This window comes from Pelophylax lessonae, assembly GCF_965119305.1.
Source record: "Pelophylax lessonae genome assembly, chromosome: 3".
Lineage (NCBI taxonomy): Eukaryota > Metazoa > Chordata > Amphibia > Anura > Ranidae > Pelophylax > Pelophylax lessonae.
In genome coordinates, this window is record NC_138770.1 from 278,996,277 (window position 1) to 279,013,552 (window position 17,276).

Genomic DNA, 17,276 nt, shown 5'->3' on the forward strand with positions numbered 1-17,276 from the left:
CCAGCTCTCAGCCTAAAAGGACATCATATTAGTCCAGATAAGGGGAATTAAGTTACTGAACTACAGTGCAACCATACTAACATTAGGGTTGATATACTAAAGGAAAATCATTGTGCACTTGGAAGTGCAGTCGCTGTAGATCTGAGGGGAAGATCTGAAATGAGGGGAAGCTCTGCTGATTTCTATTATCCAGCCATGTGCAAGCAAAAATGCTGTTTTTTATTTTTCTTGCATGTTCCCCTCAGATCTACAGCGACTGCAATTTCAGGTAGACTTACAGTGCACTTCCAAGTACACTTGCAGTGCACTTGTAGTGCATAGTGAATTTGCCTTTAGTAAATAAACCCCACTATCTTACTGAATACAGAGTAGTGATTGGTTCATTTTTCCACAGTTTTAGGGTCAGAGTCTGCCCTCTGTTACTACAGGTTCTCCTGTTGCAGAAATAAACTAGTAAGGAGCCCATTGCTAGTTCACTTGGCTTGGAAAATATCTGGCTCTGTCAAGCACAACATGTGAACTAGCTGTTATTATAGCTGAAACAACATGTACTGTATATATTAATTATTATAAAAATTGCTATTTTATCCATGGTAACTTAAGGCTTGACTGCATTTCAATCGGCAGTGACAACTTAAATGTCTTAATGGCTAGTACAATGGCAAAAAATCGAATGCATAGCTAAAAAACACTCAAAACCAAAATAGTGCTCTGCATGATCAGATATTGAGATTAATTTACTAAAGGAGTATTGCCTGCTTAATTAAAGTTGTTGCAAAGGCCCAAGGTTTTTTTTAACTTAATGCATTCTATGCATTAGGATAAGAAACCCTCTGCGTGCAGCAGCTCTCCTAATACTTACCTGAGGTCCATCTAGATCCAGCAATGTTGCATGAGAGACTCAGCTGCCCAGGACTCCCCTCCTCATTGGCTGAAACAGCAGTGTGACACCATTGGCTCCCGCTGATGTCAATCAAAGCCAGCGAGCCAATGAGGAGAGAAAGAGGGTGGGGTGGGGTGGGGCAGAGCCGGACCAAGGGTACGTATCTGAATGGACACAGTCAGCTAAGACTCGGCATGGGTACCCCCATAGTAAGCTGCTTGCTGTGGGGGCACTTAACAGGAGGGAAGGACCAGGAGCACCAAGAAGGGACCCCAGAAGGGGAGGATCAGGGCTGCTCTGTGCAACTGCACTGCACAGAGCAGGTAAGTATAACATGTTTGTTATTTTTAATGAAAAAAAAAAATGAGACAAGGGTATATAGTGGATAGGTATGGGCACTGATAAAATACATTGTTTCCTACAGTGCTGTAATCCACAAAATCCAAGTATCTTTTATATTAATAGGACTTTAGGGCTCACTCACTCTAGCTAGAGAATTTGACAGACAGTAAGGAGGCAATGTGTCACCTCCTGCTTTAACCCCTTGAATTCTGCACTGGTGCGCTGCAACTGCAGGCATTGCCTGCAGTTGTGGGACCCTTGCAGAGCGGCCCCATTCAATTAAATGGGTCACATTCGGTGAGTGTTATGTCTGCTGAAAGCAACAGGGGGTATACTTACTTCTGAAGCCATAAAGCAAAGTATCATGGTTAAAGCATGTGTACACCCCCCACATGCTGCTTCTGTGCTTCTGTAGGTAAAGGGGTAGCAGTTGGGGGGGGGGGCAGTAAAAACATGGCTCAACTGCAGTGTTTTCCTGCCCCAAAACCATTAGCGTGAACAAGCCCTTTTAATGCGAGGTTGACTTCAGTCATCCAATCATGTGCAAACAAACATTCTGTTTTTTAAACTTTCCTTGTCCATGACTAAGTATTCAAATTAAACACAGTTTCACATTATTTACTTTGTGAAAATGTACTTTGTAAAGTGAAAATTCACTTTTCTAACTGAGCAACCTTTATTATTTTAGTAAATCAACCCAAAGTGTAATCAGCACCCTTCAGTTCAAAGGATTTATGATTTTGTTCTATAAATTTTTTTTTTCTCATGGGCAAGATCAGATGGCATTTAAAATATTCCTAATAAAATGTCCAAACATCTGGAAACTAAAATTAAAACAAACCATTCATACTCAAGACTAAATATGCATGGGATTTATTATACACATCATAATCCTTTTATTTGCATTGTGGGAGCTTATTTATATTTTTCCACATGGCACTATTTTAATTATACATAAATTAAATTCTAAATAATTATACCAGCAATAGATTTAAAAACATAACATAATTAAAATAAGTGCTCACTTAACCTTAATAAAGAGTACCTCTCTTTTTTTTTTTGCATGTGTTTAGTTTTAGCAACACTTGGATTATTACTTCTTTTGATTTCAAAATAGAAAACAGTATTATGCCCCATACACACGTGCAGATTATCTGAAGACTTTTGTCTGCAGACTTACCTTTTCTATGTAGTGCAAGGGCCTGCCGGATTGCATACAAATTGAAAGTGTTTAGGTTTGACCTCATATTATATGGTTTTGGTAAGTCTGCAGACAAAAGTCTGCAGATAATCTGCACGTGTGTATGGGGCATAAGTTTAACCCACTTTGGGCTCTCAAAGTTCCTTCTCAAGCTGTTCCTGTCTGACTGAACTGTCAAATTAGGAAAAACAATTGTTTTGGATCTGTATATACATTGGACATGCATGGCTAAGTAACTAAGCCACTTGTCTTTGCATACCTACATAAGAAATGTTTCTTTAAACTAACCATGTTGAACCAAATAAATCCGCTTCTAAAAAGAGAAAATATTTTATTGCTGGGGGAAAGGAGGGGAATTGAGATTTAAGCAGGGTATACACGTTCAGTTTTTTTTTTTGTTGTTCAAACAGCTGTTTGAACAAAAAGAAAACTGACAGATCCCTGCATTAACACATTCAATGTTTATGCAGTGGATCTCTCCCACTGAGCTATTGTATTCTGACAGCAGGACCCCCCCCCCCCCCATTAGAATACACAGATCAGCAGCTCGAATGTTAGTTTTCCAGCATGACCATTTGTTTGACAACAGAAGATGGTCGTTAGAACAGACAGTGGTACACAGGAACCAACATTTTGGCTGGTTCCTGCTGAACAGGACAGAGGAGAACCCCCAATGGGATTTTTAAGGTCTTAGACAATCATTTGATCCTGCTGAACAAGCCATTTTTCAGTCTGTATATATTGTTCCCTGCTTTAGTTTATGTAAAGGTAAACCTGTACTTTGTTGAATGTGTTGTGTGTCAAAACAAGATATTTGCCTGTACCTCTCTTCCATGGCCACATAGGTTATGTTTCAACTGGTAATTATTGATTTCATAATTTCCACACAACTTAGAAAAAAGTTTTTTTGCAATTACAAAAAGGGTAATTTGGGGGTTTTAGGATACAGTGTTTTTTTGGGGGATTTGTTCACAAATATCTTACTAGTGGGAGTTCCATAAAGCAAGTACAGAACCGGTTTGTTCTTTAGTTTCATTGAGTTCTTAGGTTTTCTGTTCCTCTTTTTCTCAGTGTTTTTCAGCGGTAAAAAAAAAAAACACGAGATGAAGAATTGATCACACACACACCGATGGTACATATAATGGCTGATTCCTTATGGAATAAGGCTTTTGAATTAATTTAAATTTGGGGTTGTTTGGATTTTCCCCCTGGATTGATCTCAACAAGCCTTGGCCACTATGAGTTCCATAAAGCAAGTACAGAACCGGTTTGTTCTTTAGTTTCATTGAGTTCTTAGGTGTTCTGTTCCTCTTTTTCTCAGTGTTTTTCAGAATGTGTTGAGTGGTAAAAAAAAAAAAAAAAACATGAGATGAAGAATTGATCACACACACACCGATGGTAAATATAATGGCTGATTCCTTATGGAATTAGGCTTTTGAATTAATTTAAATTTGGGGTTGTTTGGATTTTTTTCCCTGGATTGATCTCAACAAGTCTTGGCCACTATGAAGAAAGGCTAGATTTGAAGATATCATCAGGATGTATGCTGCAGAAAGTTAGTGAGATAATGAAACAAGGAGAAATTGTCCTCCTCCTTGTCGAAAAGTCACCGAACACACATTTTAAATTTTGGAGTTTTAAAGTCTATAGGTTTCTATAGGGACAAAAAAAAATGATAATCCATTTCACAAGATCCAATTTCTAAATAAAAATAATTTTTTTTATTATATTTAATTTTTGGGGGGGGGGGGGATTCTTTACTTTTTTGTATGTGAGAAATAAGCAGGCTTACACAAAAGCACACAAACCAAATGCACAAGCACATAGCAACTTAGTATGTGAGGCTTATCAAACTAGGCAAAGCAATTATTTATTTCACTACAACACAATCATTAAAACATCACATACATAATAATATAAAGCACTGTACTGCAAAACTGACATATGCATATTGTGCCCATGAATGCATTTGGTCTACTCACCTAATTAAATGTCACCATTTGACATAACATTATTAATTTTAAAGTGCTAGAAAATAACTAGTACAGGCATTCAGATTAAATAGAATTCATATAGCCTCTTTTAAAACACTTTTAAAGCAGTGTTTGAGAGTGACTTTTTAATTTTCCTCTAAGAGCTAGTTGCATGTGTCAGTTTCTTAAAATCCAGGTACAGCCCACCTGTGATGTCATAGAAAGGAGGGGCTTTTCCTCTGCAGACGGCTGTCTCGGTATCTCCTTCATCACCATGGCAACAGCCTTATCTGCCGCCCTAGAGCTTTTCCCCTACAATAGCGAAATACACAATGGCTTGTGTCAGGAAAGGGTAATATTATCACAAGCCCACCCCCCTAAAGAACATGCCACTAAGCCCAAGTTTTTGCAAAGCAAAGTGAGCTAATGGCAGCGGTATGTTTAACTGGTTAATACAGCATCATGATCACTTTTACATTGGCATTTGAATAATATAAAAAATCGTAAAATTATTAGTAAAGTTATTGAGAAAAAAGCATTAGTTTAAACACAAAAGTTGATTACGTAATGCAGCTGAACAGGCTTACATATTGAATGGTATCTGGGATTCTTGCGTGAACATCGGAATTATGACTGGAGAGTGACAAAAAAAAAAGTTGGTTGAATAGTTTAATAACTATAGACACAAAAATAAAAAGGTTGTACATAAATATTTCTATTTTTAATTGGAGAAGCCTACAAAAAGAAGAAATCAAAACTGTAGCAGTAGGAGCCATTTAAAGTTTATCTAATCCCATAACTTTTAATTTTTCAAAGTATAAAAAATAGTTCAAACCTCTTGTCAGTTTTTTTTTTTTTTTTTCGGGGATCCCTGTCTCATTTGGTAGATTTCTCTTAAATTCCTGCCCTGTTGAAAAAACAGGAGGGGAGGAGAAATCTCTCCAAATTGAGGTAAATCCCCGTTTAGACATTTTCCTGAAATGTTTGATCACCAAAATTAGAATCCCAGTGTTAATGGCCACCAGAAAAAATAGAAAGTGTAATTATTCAAAACGGGGAAAAACATGGAAAAAAAAAACTGACTGGGCTTATAACTCTTTAACCTCTCACTAAATGCTGATAGTAAACTATAAAAATTCCTTCTCTTCAGGTGGGTGTGGGATGTCATTTGATGGTGGCTATTATATTCACACAAATGGGCTTATATGCTGGTAGGTTAATTGGATCCTCTCTAAATTGGCCCTGGTATGTGTATGTATGAATCTCAGTTAGGGACCCTAGATTGTAAGCTCCCTGAGGGTAGGGACTGATGTGAATGTACAATTTATATTTAAAGCGCTGCGTAAATAGACGGCGCTATATAAGTACCTGTAATAAAAAAATACATTTAAAGAAGCTATTTTGTGCTATTTCATCAAATGGTAAGAATGTAGAAAGGCAATAAATATGTCAGTCTGACAAAAAAAATAATAATGTACTGAATACATTTATTGAAAATAGAATATTTACTGCTGTTTTAATTGACAAAATTCAATGAACTATGAACACAATGGGAAAAATAGACCTGCATTTGTGATTGTGTGATGAAACATGTCAATGTGCAATAAATAGAAATGTAATGCAAATAAACTTATAAGACTGAACATATACCGTTGTGTCATAAAACATTATAATATGTCACCTGTCTTTCTTTCAGAACGTGTCAATGTTAGAACACAAAATGAAAACCGTATGTTAAAAAAAAAAAAACGTTGCTATGTTGGATCATATCGTTCTGAGAATGTGAAAGAGTGGTAATACTTTTTAAGGGAACAGAGATATAGATCAGGGATCCTCAAACTGCGGCCCTCCAGCTGTTGCGGAACTACATATCCCATGAGGCATTGTAAAAGTCTGACATTCACAGACATGACTAGGCATGATGGGAATTGCATTTCTCGAACAACTGGAGGGCCATAGTTTAAAGACCCCCGGTATAAATAGTCATCACAGTTATAGGGCTTAGGAATGGCAATAAATTGGAGGAGAGTTTTGGAGATTAAGTAACTTATAGAGGCTCATCAGGTAGAGGAGTTGTGAAATGGGGTGGAAAATTTTTGCTCATTGGTGTTTATCTGTCCAGGTGCCAGTTTTGGTTTTATTGCGATGGTGAAACTAGAGTAGGCATATATACAAGAAGGAATGACACTATATTGGTAGGCAAAATCTTCTGGCTTATGCTGTGAATGGAAACCCTTAGAAACATGTCTGCCCAGTGCAAAGTGAAATAACTATCTGCAAGGTATGTGGTACCCATATTGGGTATGAAAAAGCAGCAGTGTAATAAGGTCAGCCAATTTTATCAAATAGTACAAAACATTCACATAAAAACACACTAATTTGTGGTTATCTGCAAATGCCAAGTGTTTGGAAAAAATGTTTTCCACAGTGTTAAATAGCGCCATTGAACTATATCCAGAATATATATCACTCCTTTACTTAAAACAAGTGATTGCAAAAGTTCAAGCATATTTGCTGTGGAAGACACAGCCCTGTTTACTTACATGCCACAATCTCTTAAACCTCTACCTTACTGGGTAAGTATCAGACACTCTTACTAGTCTCAAGGTTTCCTCTCATCCCGTGATGAAGTCAGAAAGGGAAAACCTGGGTCAGAAGTCCAAAGCCATGGAAACTTTTATACTCATTTAAACTTCTAATCTTGTGAGAGCAATACATTTTTTGGTGCATGTGGGCTGCACTTTTGTGTTTCTGTTGGCTTACAGCTTGTATCGCTATCACTGAGAGTAATTCTGACAGAGGAAGATGCTAAGGATCACATGATTTTTAGAGCGTGAAAAGTCAGAGGTCCCCCCAATTCACTAATCTATGGTAAGAGAGTAGAGTAAATTGTGATGAAAACGTACACAGTATGCCTGTGATTTCATCAGAACATCAGGTAAAGCCTGGTACACACTACTATTTTTATTTTCGTTCAACCCAGCGGGGTGAACAAAAAAAAAGGCAGCTCAGATCAGAGCCGCTGTACTAGCTCTGCAATGTTAGTAGAAGGATCTCCCCTGCTGTTCTATTATCTTCTGACAGGAGGGGTGGCCCCTCCACCAGAAAACTCCGGTTAGTGTTCTTAGCCATTGGCTGAAAATGCTGATTGGGAGCCAATCGGCAGACCTTTTTCAGTCATGCCCTTTGGAAAGAAGCTGGCCGAATGGCCTGCTTCTGTCAGACCGGCTGCAGTACACATGGGGTTTCTATTGAACAGGCCGATGCTGCCCAGAATTCAGTCATTGTGTACCAGGCTTAAAAGAGATTGTCCTCATGAGCGGAATGAATAGTCATCTGTCCACCTAAGCTAGAGGTTTAGTCATTTTTGGCATAAAAGTAAACAGAGCTGTGTTTTTTAAGAATGTGCATTTAAACTTTTGAAAACACTTGTTCTGAGTGAAGAAGTGACATAGTAATGTCCATAGTAATGGACACTGGAACTCACTGCCCCATGCTTACTGCAGATAGCTGCAAGTAAGAATCGTGTAACTTAATTGTTGAAGTTCAATACCCAATGACAATTAATCAGCATTTGCTTTTTCATCATCTGATTACAGTACTCTCACCTGATACTTGATTCAGTAATACTGGCTGCTGCACTTTGAACTACTTTCTTAAATAAAACCATAAGTAGAAACTACAGCACTAACATTTTAAAATAAACATCTAAGGTGTCATTCCCATAAGCAGTACACATCTGTGTTAATTTGCAGTAACCTCCAGTAAGTGTAATGCTAAGAATTGCCATTGTTCACACTATTAACTTCATGCTTCTATATGCATTGCATTTATCTTAATCTGATTGATTTCAAGTATGTGCATTTTGGTCAGCTTATCTTGTAGGAGACACACTCTGACTGATGTAAACCCATGTAAAGGTATATCAACAAATTAAAATGTATACAAGAGTGTTGCAACTTGCCGTAACATGTGCCTGCTCTAGGGCCTTGGGTGGGAGGGGGGCCCCATTAGGGAAAATGTTCAGAAAAACTAAACTCTGAAGTTTCAAGTATAGAAGAGCTGAAGATAGACAGGAATTGTTATTAGTGACAGAGCCCTCTCTGTGCAGCAAGAAGCCTTTGATTAGCTGCCTTGGCAGTGTAAATTTATTGCCCTCTGAGCTTCTGCTATAGACTGAAATGTATGCTGTATGCCTAATGCGGTCAAAAAATGTTTAGTGTCTTTTAGGATAAAAACTTTGAGATAGCTAAAGAAACCAGAAATTAAAGAAGTTTTAATCATGGTTGTGCGCAAGAGCATTAACAAAGTTGTCAAAATATAAAATGTCATGATGGTTATTAATATTTCTAACTGAATAGGCTTACAGTTCTCATGCTGCCTCTCCCTGACTTAGACAGTTGACACCGTCAACTGCCACACAGAGAAGTTGCTGAAAGGGTCATAAAAAGTTTGCTATGGGGCCCCATGATTCATAATTATGCCCCTGGTATATAAGTTAATGCAAGTAGATTGTTGGTAAAGCGTGTAAATGCATACAAATACACATTTAAAGTACAAAAAAGCAAAACTAACGTTACTCATGTGTGAACGAAGCCTAAGATAAATATCCAAATTTTCTCTAAGCTTAGGGTCACAATCAATTGCCTATTTTTATTAATGACAAATACCTATTTTTAGCTTCCATAATGTGCATCGTAATTTTTCCATATAGAGCTTACCTCATGAGGCATTATGGACCCTAAAGAGAAAAACCTTTCATGTTTAAAACCCAGCCATGTATTAGTATGTTTGCTTTTTTAGGAAAAATCATATTATGTTACTCTATTGTTTGTCACCTTTGTGAAAAACGTGTAGAATTTTAGTTAAAAGATTACATTGTTCTGATATTTTAAAAGCAGGTCATTGGTTGACTGGATATATCACAGTGTGGTTTCTTAGAATGTGCTTTGGACACTGCTGAATTTTAGATCATAGCAAATAAGCTATTTTTTTTTCAGTTGGGTGTATTGATGTTTTACAACATTGTGTGCAATATACTTTTCAATTGATCTGCTAGAGTAAAGCATGGGAAGATATAAACTTTCTATTGTGCATCCACAGTTCACACAAGAAATTCCCCTCTGATTTTTCTTTTGAGTAACTGCCTGCAAATACAGTATATATACTTTGGCATTTTTAGGCCCAAATTTTCCACACACCCAATTCAACATATCACTGTAATTATTGCAACTGCTATACGTATTCAAAAATAGGGATTTCAAATGTCATACATTAAACATTAATATTTACTTATAAATAACATAAATGAAAAATTCTTTCTATTTTGTTGATTAAACTGAAATGACTGCAGGCTAGTCACTGTATTTCTATAGCTTAGTATACACACTTGTTTTTAAATGGCTAGTTTGGTTTAAAGTGTCCTAAGAGCTGTAGATATTCTACAGAGATTGTCAGTTTAAGCCATTTCAAGTTGTTAAATTGGACGTCAACCTAAATCCTTTTTTGGGTTAATGGAGGTGGAAATTGATCCCCAGATATGTCTTGCTGTCTATAACTCTTACAGGAAGACACCCATCCTCCCAGGGATGAATTTCCTGGTTCTTTTTCTGAAGTGCAGTCTCCTTACATTGTTTTGGAGAATTCATATTTGATTTTTCATTGACATATTTGCAGAATTACTCCAGATAGTGGAAAAAGGAACATTAGCTCTTAGCAGAACCCTGGATGTCATACTAGGCCTAAACTTGGGTGGGGGCTCACTGCTGGTGTCATGGAAAGCAGAAGGGGCCTATAAAAGATCAAATCCTTTCTCACTTCATACAAAATTAAAAAAAGAAAGCATGAAAGCCATTCTAATTCAAATTATTACTTGATTCTTTGTAGTTGAGATGACTGTAGCCGTATTAGTGCATTTGCGACAGAAACAATTTAGTACTGTCTGTGATACTATATTTATTTGCACTAACATACAATTTTTCAAGACAAGCCTTCTGGGTATGTCCCCCTTTATCAAGGTTGAGTACTGGTTGGACCTTGATGAAGGGGACATACCCTGTACTGGAAAAATTGTATGTTAGTTCAAAAAAAAAAGTATCTTTTTCTTTGTAAACTTAATATTTCATATTAATAAAGGAAAGCTCTGTTTAGATGCCCCCTATGGTTCTTTACTATGATGAAGAACACTTCATTAAACCTGCACATGACATACTAATTCAGTGATTCATGCTTATACTTAATTGTGTCTGAATACAATTCAGCGTGCTCTGTGGAGAGTTCAGACATATGACATCCACAACAGTGTATTGTAAGCATAAAACATGCTATCAATATAGGAAATCTCCATAGCAGTGAAAGATATCATGCTATACTATCCATAATGTTACAGTAGATTAAAGCAGCATTTATTCTGTTAGAAAAATTGAAAAAAGCCAAATTTTCTCAAATTCATAATGTTTTGTTTCTGTTATCTGAATCTGGTATAGTTTTATGTGTTAAAGGGCTGTACACTGATGAACAATGCACATTTAAAGACTCTGAGTCTTTCTAGGTACACTTCTATATAGGGTGAATTTTATAAATTATTGACCCGCACTTTTGATTAAATAAACCTGTTTTCTTCAAACATGGCGTCATGTTTACTGTGAACTTCTTAACTTTTTATGATTTGACTGGGTGTTTGAAGTGAACTTTTGAAAATTACCTGTGCAATTAATCAGCTCTGTTAAGCAGCCGGCAATTGTATCTTACGCGATATGATGGATGACAAGGACTGCTGGGCATGGGTCACCAAGTTCCTTCTACACAACACCAGGCTGAGATTAAACATCAGCTTTTAAATAATAGGCCCTTAATGTATGTGAAGTTGAAAAATGCAAATAGAATAGTGTGGCTTATGTACTTACTCACTACAACACACAGCAGATAATTAAAAGCCAAAAATATAAGATAACTGTTATTGTGAAAGTAGACTTTACTGATACCTGTGGAAAGTGTACCCAGTGCCTAAGGCCGGCCATATGCAGGTTGCTGAAAATAAATGTACAAGATTTCCCCCATCAACACAGACAGCACTGACAGGGGAATCCCTCCCACAGAGCTATTGTTTCCTCTGGGTGGGAGGCATGCAGGCTGGTTGTACCCAAGTTGATCGATTGAATAACTTGGTACATTCTGCCTGCACATACAGGGTTCAAATTTCGACCCGTTTAGCAGGAACCAGCCAAGATTCAAACCGTGTATGGCTTGTCTAAGATGTGGACAGAAGCATTGTTTTTCTGAGATATACAGAGTTTGGAAAGTGAATACATTACAAATAATTTAAGGTTTTTATGGCTCAGACAACAAGCTTAGTGCTTGACCTCGAGGTATCATTACGTTTTTTGCATCAAGCTTTATGTTTTTTTAGTATAAACATATATCAAGGTCAGCTAAATCCATTTGATTTCTAAACTTGAAAAAAAGACTATCTGTAGAAAACAATCTTTTGGTTAAAAAGAACTTATATATAGAAGGTTCTTTAAAGTCTGGATCTGGAAAATTACCCTTTTTGCACCTTTAATACATAAGCCCTGGATGTAGAAGAATCAACACTAATATTAACAATTTGTTGCTTCTAATGCTGCTTTAATTACTACTGCACATTGACAAGCATACTTCATATACAGCAGAATCGATTTAACCCTCAAACATAGAGCTGTTGCCCATAGCACATATTTAGACAGCACGTTCCATTCTCTTGCAGTGCAATTCATGGAATAAAAGCTGAAACCTGATTGACTGAAATAAGCAGCTGCTCTATTTTTCATTTTCCCCTGATGGATTAGCTTCATGGAACCTCTTGTAAATGAAAGTGTACCAGTCACCTATTCACAGTTAGATTGCATTGGTGGGCTAAGAAATATTTACAAGAATAAAAACTGTCCTAATTGGCCACATAGCTTACCATAATCTCTATCCACTTCAATCAGCCAGATGTGGGGGAAGGGTGGCATACTGAAGCATGCATAGACTGTGTGTACTGTACATCGATTGTAAACAAATTGACATCAGGCCATGCCATGAGTACATAGAGTGGTTCTAGAATGACAGAACTCCCAGTTTAGTCCCTATAAAGCTGCTATTTCAGAAACACAAAGCAGTCTTTCAATGGTAACAATAAAAAATCCTGCATGGCTTGTCTCTTGCAAGCCAGGCCTCAGAAGCTTTGTGGTTTGTAATGTTTAGTTCTGCCAATGACATGAAAAAAAGTCTGTATTTCTTAGTAACAGTAAACCCTTCAGAGATATTTATTAGATGCTATGCTATTATGCTAACCCACTGACTTTCTGAATCACTGACCTGGAACAAACATGGAGATCAGGAAAGTCAGATTGAAGTGAAAACTACTGATCTACTCATATTTTCTGGACCAGATACTCAGCTAGCACAAAAGCCATTCATCCAGACTGACAGCCAAACAGCTAGCATTTTCAGAAGGACAGCTTAATCAGTGGTAGACTCCACATATCCGCACTAAATGGTTATTTTTATAAATCTCTGTATTTATTTTTTTTCATTCTGAGAGCTACCAATGTAGCTTTCGGGATATGTGTGTATGAAAGCATACCCTTACCTACTGGTATGACACTCTTCTATATATAGCTTGCTGTTCCAGTTACTATATATAGAGTAGGGAGGAAGGGAGTAGGAAAGTTTATAACCCCTATCAGTTGTTTTTTTTTTTTGACTGTTGATGAGACACAGCAAGGCATAAGAAAAAAAATAAACTTAAAGAAAACAAATAAAATAAATGTCAGCAGCCACAAATACTGTAGCTGCTGACTTTTTATTTAAGGACACTTAACTGTCCAAGGATCCAGCGCCAACCTCACCGGTTTCCCGGCACCAGCTTCTTTATTGTGCGAAACAGGCTGTGACAGCTTGTGGCTTTACAGCCAGCTTTCTACTGTGCATGTGCTTGTGAATGGTCCCACAGCCTTCTGGTGGGACCTGTGACATATCCCAGAAAGCTGCGGGTGAAGAGAGAGGGGCTGAATTTCCTCTTGGATTATCTATGGGAGCGGGTACCATTTAAAACTAGATACCCGCTCCCCTCAAATAAAAATGACATGCTAAATGTGCTAGAAGGGGGGGGGGGGGGGGTTACTTAAAGCGAAACACCCCCTATTGGGTGACAATTCGCTTTAAAGTGAGCAAAAATCTGCACATAGACCGTTTTCATTGGAACAGTTGTCTCCACTGAAATATCTCTGCCCCTGATGACAAATATTAAAATGTAAAGTATTTCCCATAATTTTCCATCCAACATATAGAGAGTGAAATATCCCAGTAGCTATGCAGGTAGCAAAAAAAAAAAAAAAGGAAGCGCTAACGCTTCCACACTGCCACACTGTATCTGAAACTGAATTAAAACATTTTGGCTTAAGATGCTTTTAACCGGTTGCCGACTGCCGCAAGTACATATACTGCGGCGGTCAGCCCCGGCCAGGCAAAGTGACGTACCGGTACGTCACTAGCCTGGGAGCCAATAGCGGGCGAGCGCGCGCCGCCGGAGGCGCGCTCCCGCCCCGGCTCATTCACGGACACCTCCGATCGCGATCGTCCGCTGTGAAGGGAGGAAGGCAGGCGGCTAATGTAAACAAAGCCGCCTGTCATTCTTCCCTGTGTAAAAGCACTGATCTAACGGTCCTGCTATGTAGGACCGTTGATCTGTGCTGTTACACACACAGCCAAATCCCTGCACAGTTAGAAGCTCACCCCTAGGGACACACTTAACCCCTCCTTCTCCAATAAAGTTAACCCCTTCCCTGCCAGTGTCATTTTTACAGTAACAGTGCATATGTACTGGTACCCCCAAAAGTGTCAAAAATGTCAGTCAAGGGTCCGATCTGTCCGCCGCAATGTCGCAGTCCCGCAAAAAAAAATCACAGATCGCCGCCATTACTCGTTAAAAAAAAAAAACAACAAAAATGACAAAAATCTTTCCCTTAGTTAGTAAACGCAATAACTTTTGCGCAAACCAATCAAAATACGCTTATTGTGATTTTTCTTTACCAAACATAGGTAGCAGAAAACAAATTGGGCAAAAATTTTAAAAAATTTAGATTTTTACTTTTTTTGGGGGAATTTCATATAAAAAAAATGTGAAAAATATTGTTATTTTTGCAAAATTGTTGCTCTTTTTTTGATTATAGCGCATGATCAAAAAATCGCACAGGTGATCAAATACCACCAAAAGAAAGCTCTATTTGTGGGAAAAAAAGGACGTCAAATTCGTTTAGGTACAGCCTTGCACGACCGCGCAATTGTCAGTTAAAGTCACGCAGTGCCGAATCGCAAAATACCCCCTGGTCAGAAAGACCAAAAGCCAAAGCTTGTTTTATTTTCTAGTAGATGAATTATAATAGTAGTAGTAGTAATAATAATAATAGTAATAGTAATAATTTTCTAGTAGATGAATCTAGTAGAACAGTTAGAACCCGTCTGGTACTGCCCTCTTAGACACTGGCTGTGCAGTATAACAATATACACTTTATTACCAAAAGTATTGAGACGCCTGCCTTTACATGCACATGAACTCTAATGTCATCCCAGTCTTATTCTGTAGGGTTCAATATTGAGTTGGCCCACACTTTGCAGCTGTAACAGCTTCAACTCTTCTGGGAAGGCTGTCCACAAGGTTTAGGAGTGTCTATGATAATGTATGACCATTCTTCCAGAAGTGCATTTGTGAGGCCTGGCTTTACAGTCTGCGCTCAAATTCATCCCAAAGGTGTTCTATTGGATTGAGGTCACGACTCTGTGCAGGCCAGTCAAGTTCCTCCAACCCAAACTCACTCATCCATGTCTTTATGGACCTTGCTTTGTGAACTGATGTGCAGTCATGTTGGAACAGGAGGACCAACCCCAAACTGTTCCCACAAAGTCAGGCGCATGAAATTGTCCTGGACTGCACAGAGTCCTGACTTCAACCCAATAGAACACCTTTGGGATGAATTAGAGCACAGACTGTGAGCCAGGCCTTCTCTCCAAAATCAGTGCCCGACCTCACAAATGCGCTTCTGGAAGAATGGTCAAACATTGCCATAGACACACTCCTAAACCTTGTGGACAGCCTTCCCAGAGGAGTTGAAGCTGTTATAGCTGCATAGGGTGGACCAACTCAATACTGAACCCTACAGACTAAGACTGGGATGGCAATAAAGTTAATGTGTGTGTAAAGGCAAGTGTCCCAATACTTTTGGTAATATGTATATCTACTTTTAGATACAGTAGTTGAAATATGATGTTATTCACATGCCTTTAGCAAATGTGCATTGTTGTTATAACTAAATAAATGATCTTTTAGCTATCTGTCAGTGCTTGTAACTGTTTGAGTCTTTTGGAGATTGTTGCTTTTGAAACTAATAAAAATCTGACAGGGTTTCTAAACCTTAGCAAATTAGTCAATAACTAAAGTAAAAGTTTTAGCTTTAGATACACATTTTATTTAAGGCCACATTAAAGCTAAAAATACATTTTAACGCAAACATTGGTGGGAAGTTTGATCTGCCTTGAAGAATATTCCTATTTCAACTTTTATTTAAAAACACAGGTAATTATTTAAGATAATTTTGAGATGCATTTACATATGTATGGATGAATAAAATTAAAAACGATTTACCCTAAAAGCTTCTAATCCATGATAAGTGGATCTTGTAATCACTGATATAAAATATCTTAAGGATTCGTTTTTCGTGAATAATGCTCCAGATTACAAAAATCTGCTGCCTCTACTGTGTTTAGGTGACAGGTACACTTTGAAAAAGGTAAAATCAATGCAAAACAATATTATTTTACTGTTCTGCTCAAATCAATAAGCTAAAAGTAATGAACAAAAGATATGTCAGGTTTACATGGAAGAAATAGCACCTTTTCATGTGAAAATGAATATGTGAGGACACCAACTAAAATCAAGTCTCCTTGCCTTATCATTATGGCAGCTTTTCCCTTACAGATACTAAAAGCCATAGTCAGCTGCTCATTGCTGCAGGTGCATTCCGGTTCATTGATAAAAGGTTACACAACGTCACAACATTTTTCTGAAAATCTAACCTATATTTTTGCTAAATCTACCAGCATGCTTCTAAATACATACACTATATTAGTCTTACAGAAATAAATCTTGAGGATACACAACTATATATAGCTATGCATGCAGGTGAATAATTTCCTTGTAGAGAAAAATAAATATTAACCCACCAAAATTGGGGTCAAGTCACTTTTTGGAAGACTGAACCACTTTTTCTTCAAGGTCACACCTACTACCTGAAAGAAGCCATGACACTTTTATTAGATCACACTTGTTGACCTGTGGAATAGGAATAGACTTACTTTGCAATTTTGTCTCTATCTAGATGATTTGTCAATCAAAAGAATTTGACTCAATATTCCAAAAAAAGTAACAATGGAGTCGGGGAAGGAGTGTCAAAGTCTGACAGTCCTTATCTAAGTAGCAATATTAAAGTCACTCTGTCACTATAAAAAAAAAAAAAAAACTACTATTAGGTATAAAGTTAGGTGCCTGCATTCAGTCCCAGTTGCTACAAGCCATTCTGATTGGGCAAAGTTTCTTCACATCCTCATCATGTCTGAGCTTGTCTAACCCATTTTTTTTCCATGAACATTTTTTATTGGCCAGTGAGGCAGCCCACCATTTTGATTGGCCAATCAATAAGTAAGTGGGGTGGAAGCAAAGTGTCAAAGCTTTGCCTGATCATGATGGCCCAGGATTGGCCCATAACTGTGGGGGCTACTGCAGATAAGTTCAGGTACTTCCAAATGTCTGTACTCTATACTTATTACCATTTTTTTTTTTACGTGACAGACTAACCTT

General features: G+C 37.7%; 1 protein-coding gene across 6 annotated transcripts in view; it reads right to left on the minus strand.

Annotated features, from left to right (window-relative positions):
• Window positions 1–17,276, minus strand: part of PEX5L (peroxisomal biogenesis factor 5 like) — a 396,344-nt gene that overhangs the window by 211,805 nt on the left and 167,263 nt on the right. For 3 of the 6 annotated variants that reach the window (XM_082252037.1, XM_082252034.1, XM_082252036.1), the window contains exons 2-3: window positions 16,643–16,708; window positions 4,607–4,711 (exon numbers count right to left, since the gene is read on the minus strand). The exons of 1 other annotated variant lie outside the window; for it this stretch is intronic. In XM_082252037.1, coding sequence (XP_082108163.1) covers window positions 4,607–4,711; window positions 16,643–16,708 — 171 coding nt within the window. The remainder of the gene's footprint in view (window positions 1–4,606; window positions 4,712–16,642; window positions 16,709–17,276) is intronic. 2 more of the 6 variants (XM_082252035.1, XM_082252038.1) reach the window with 1 other exon arrangement.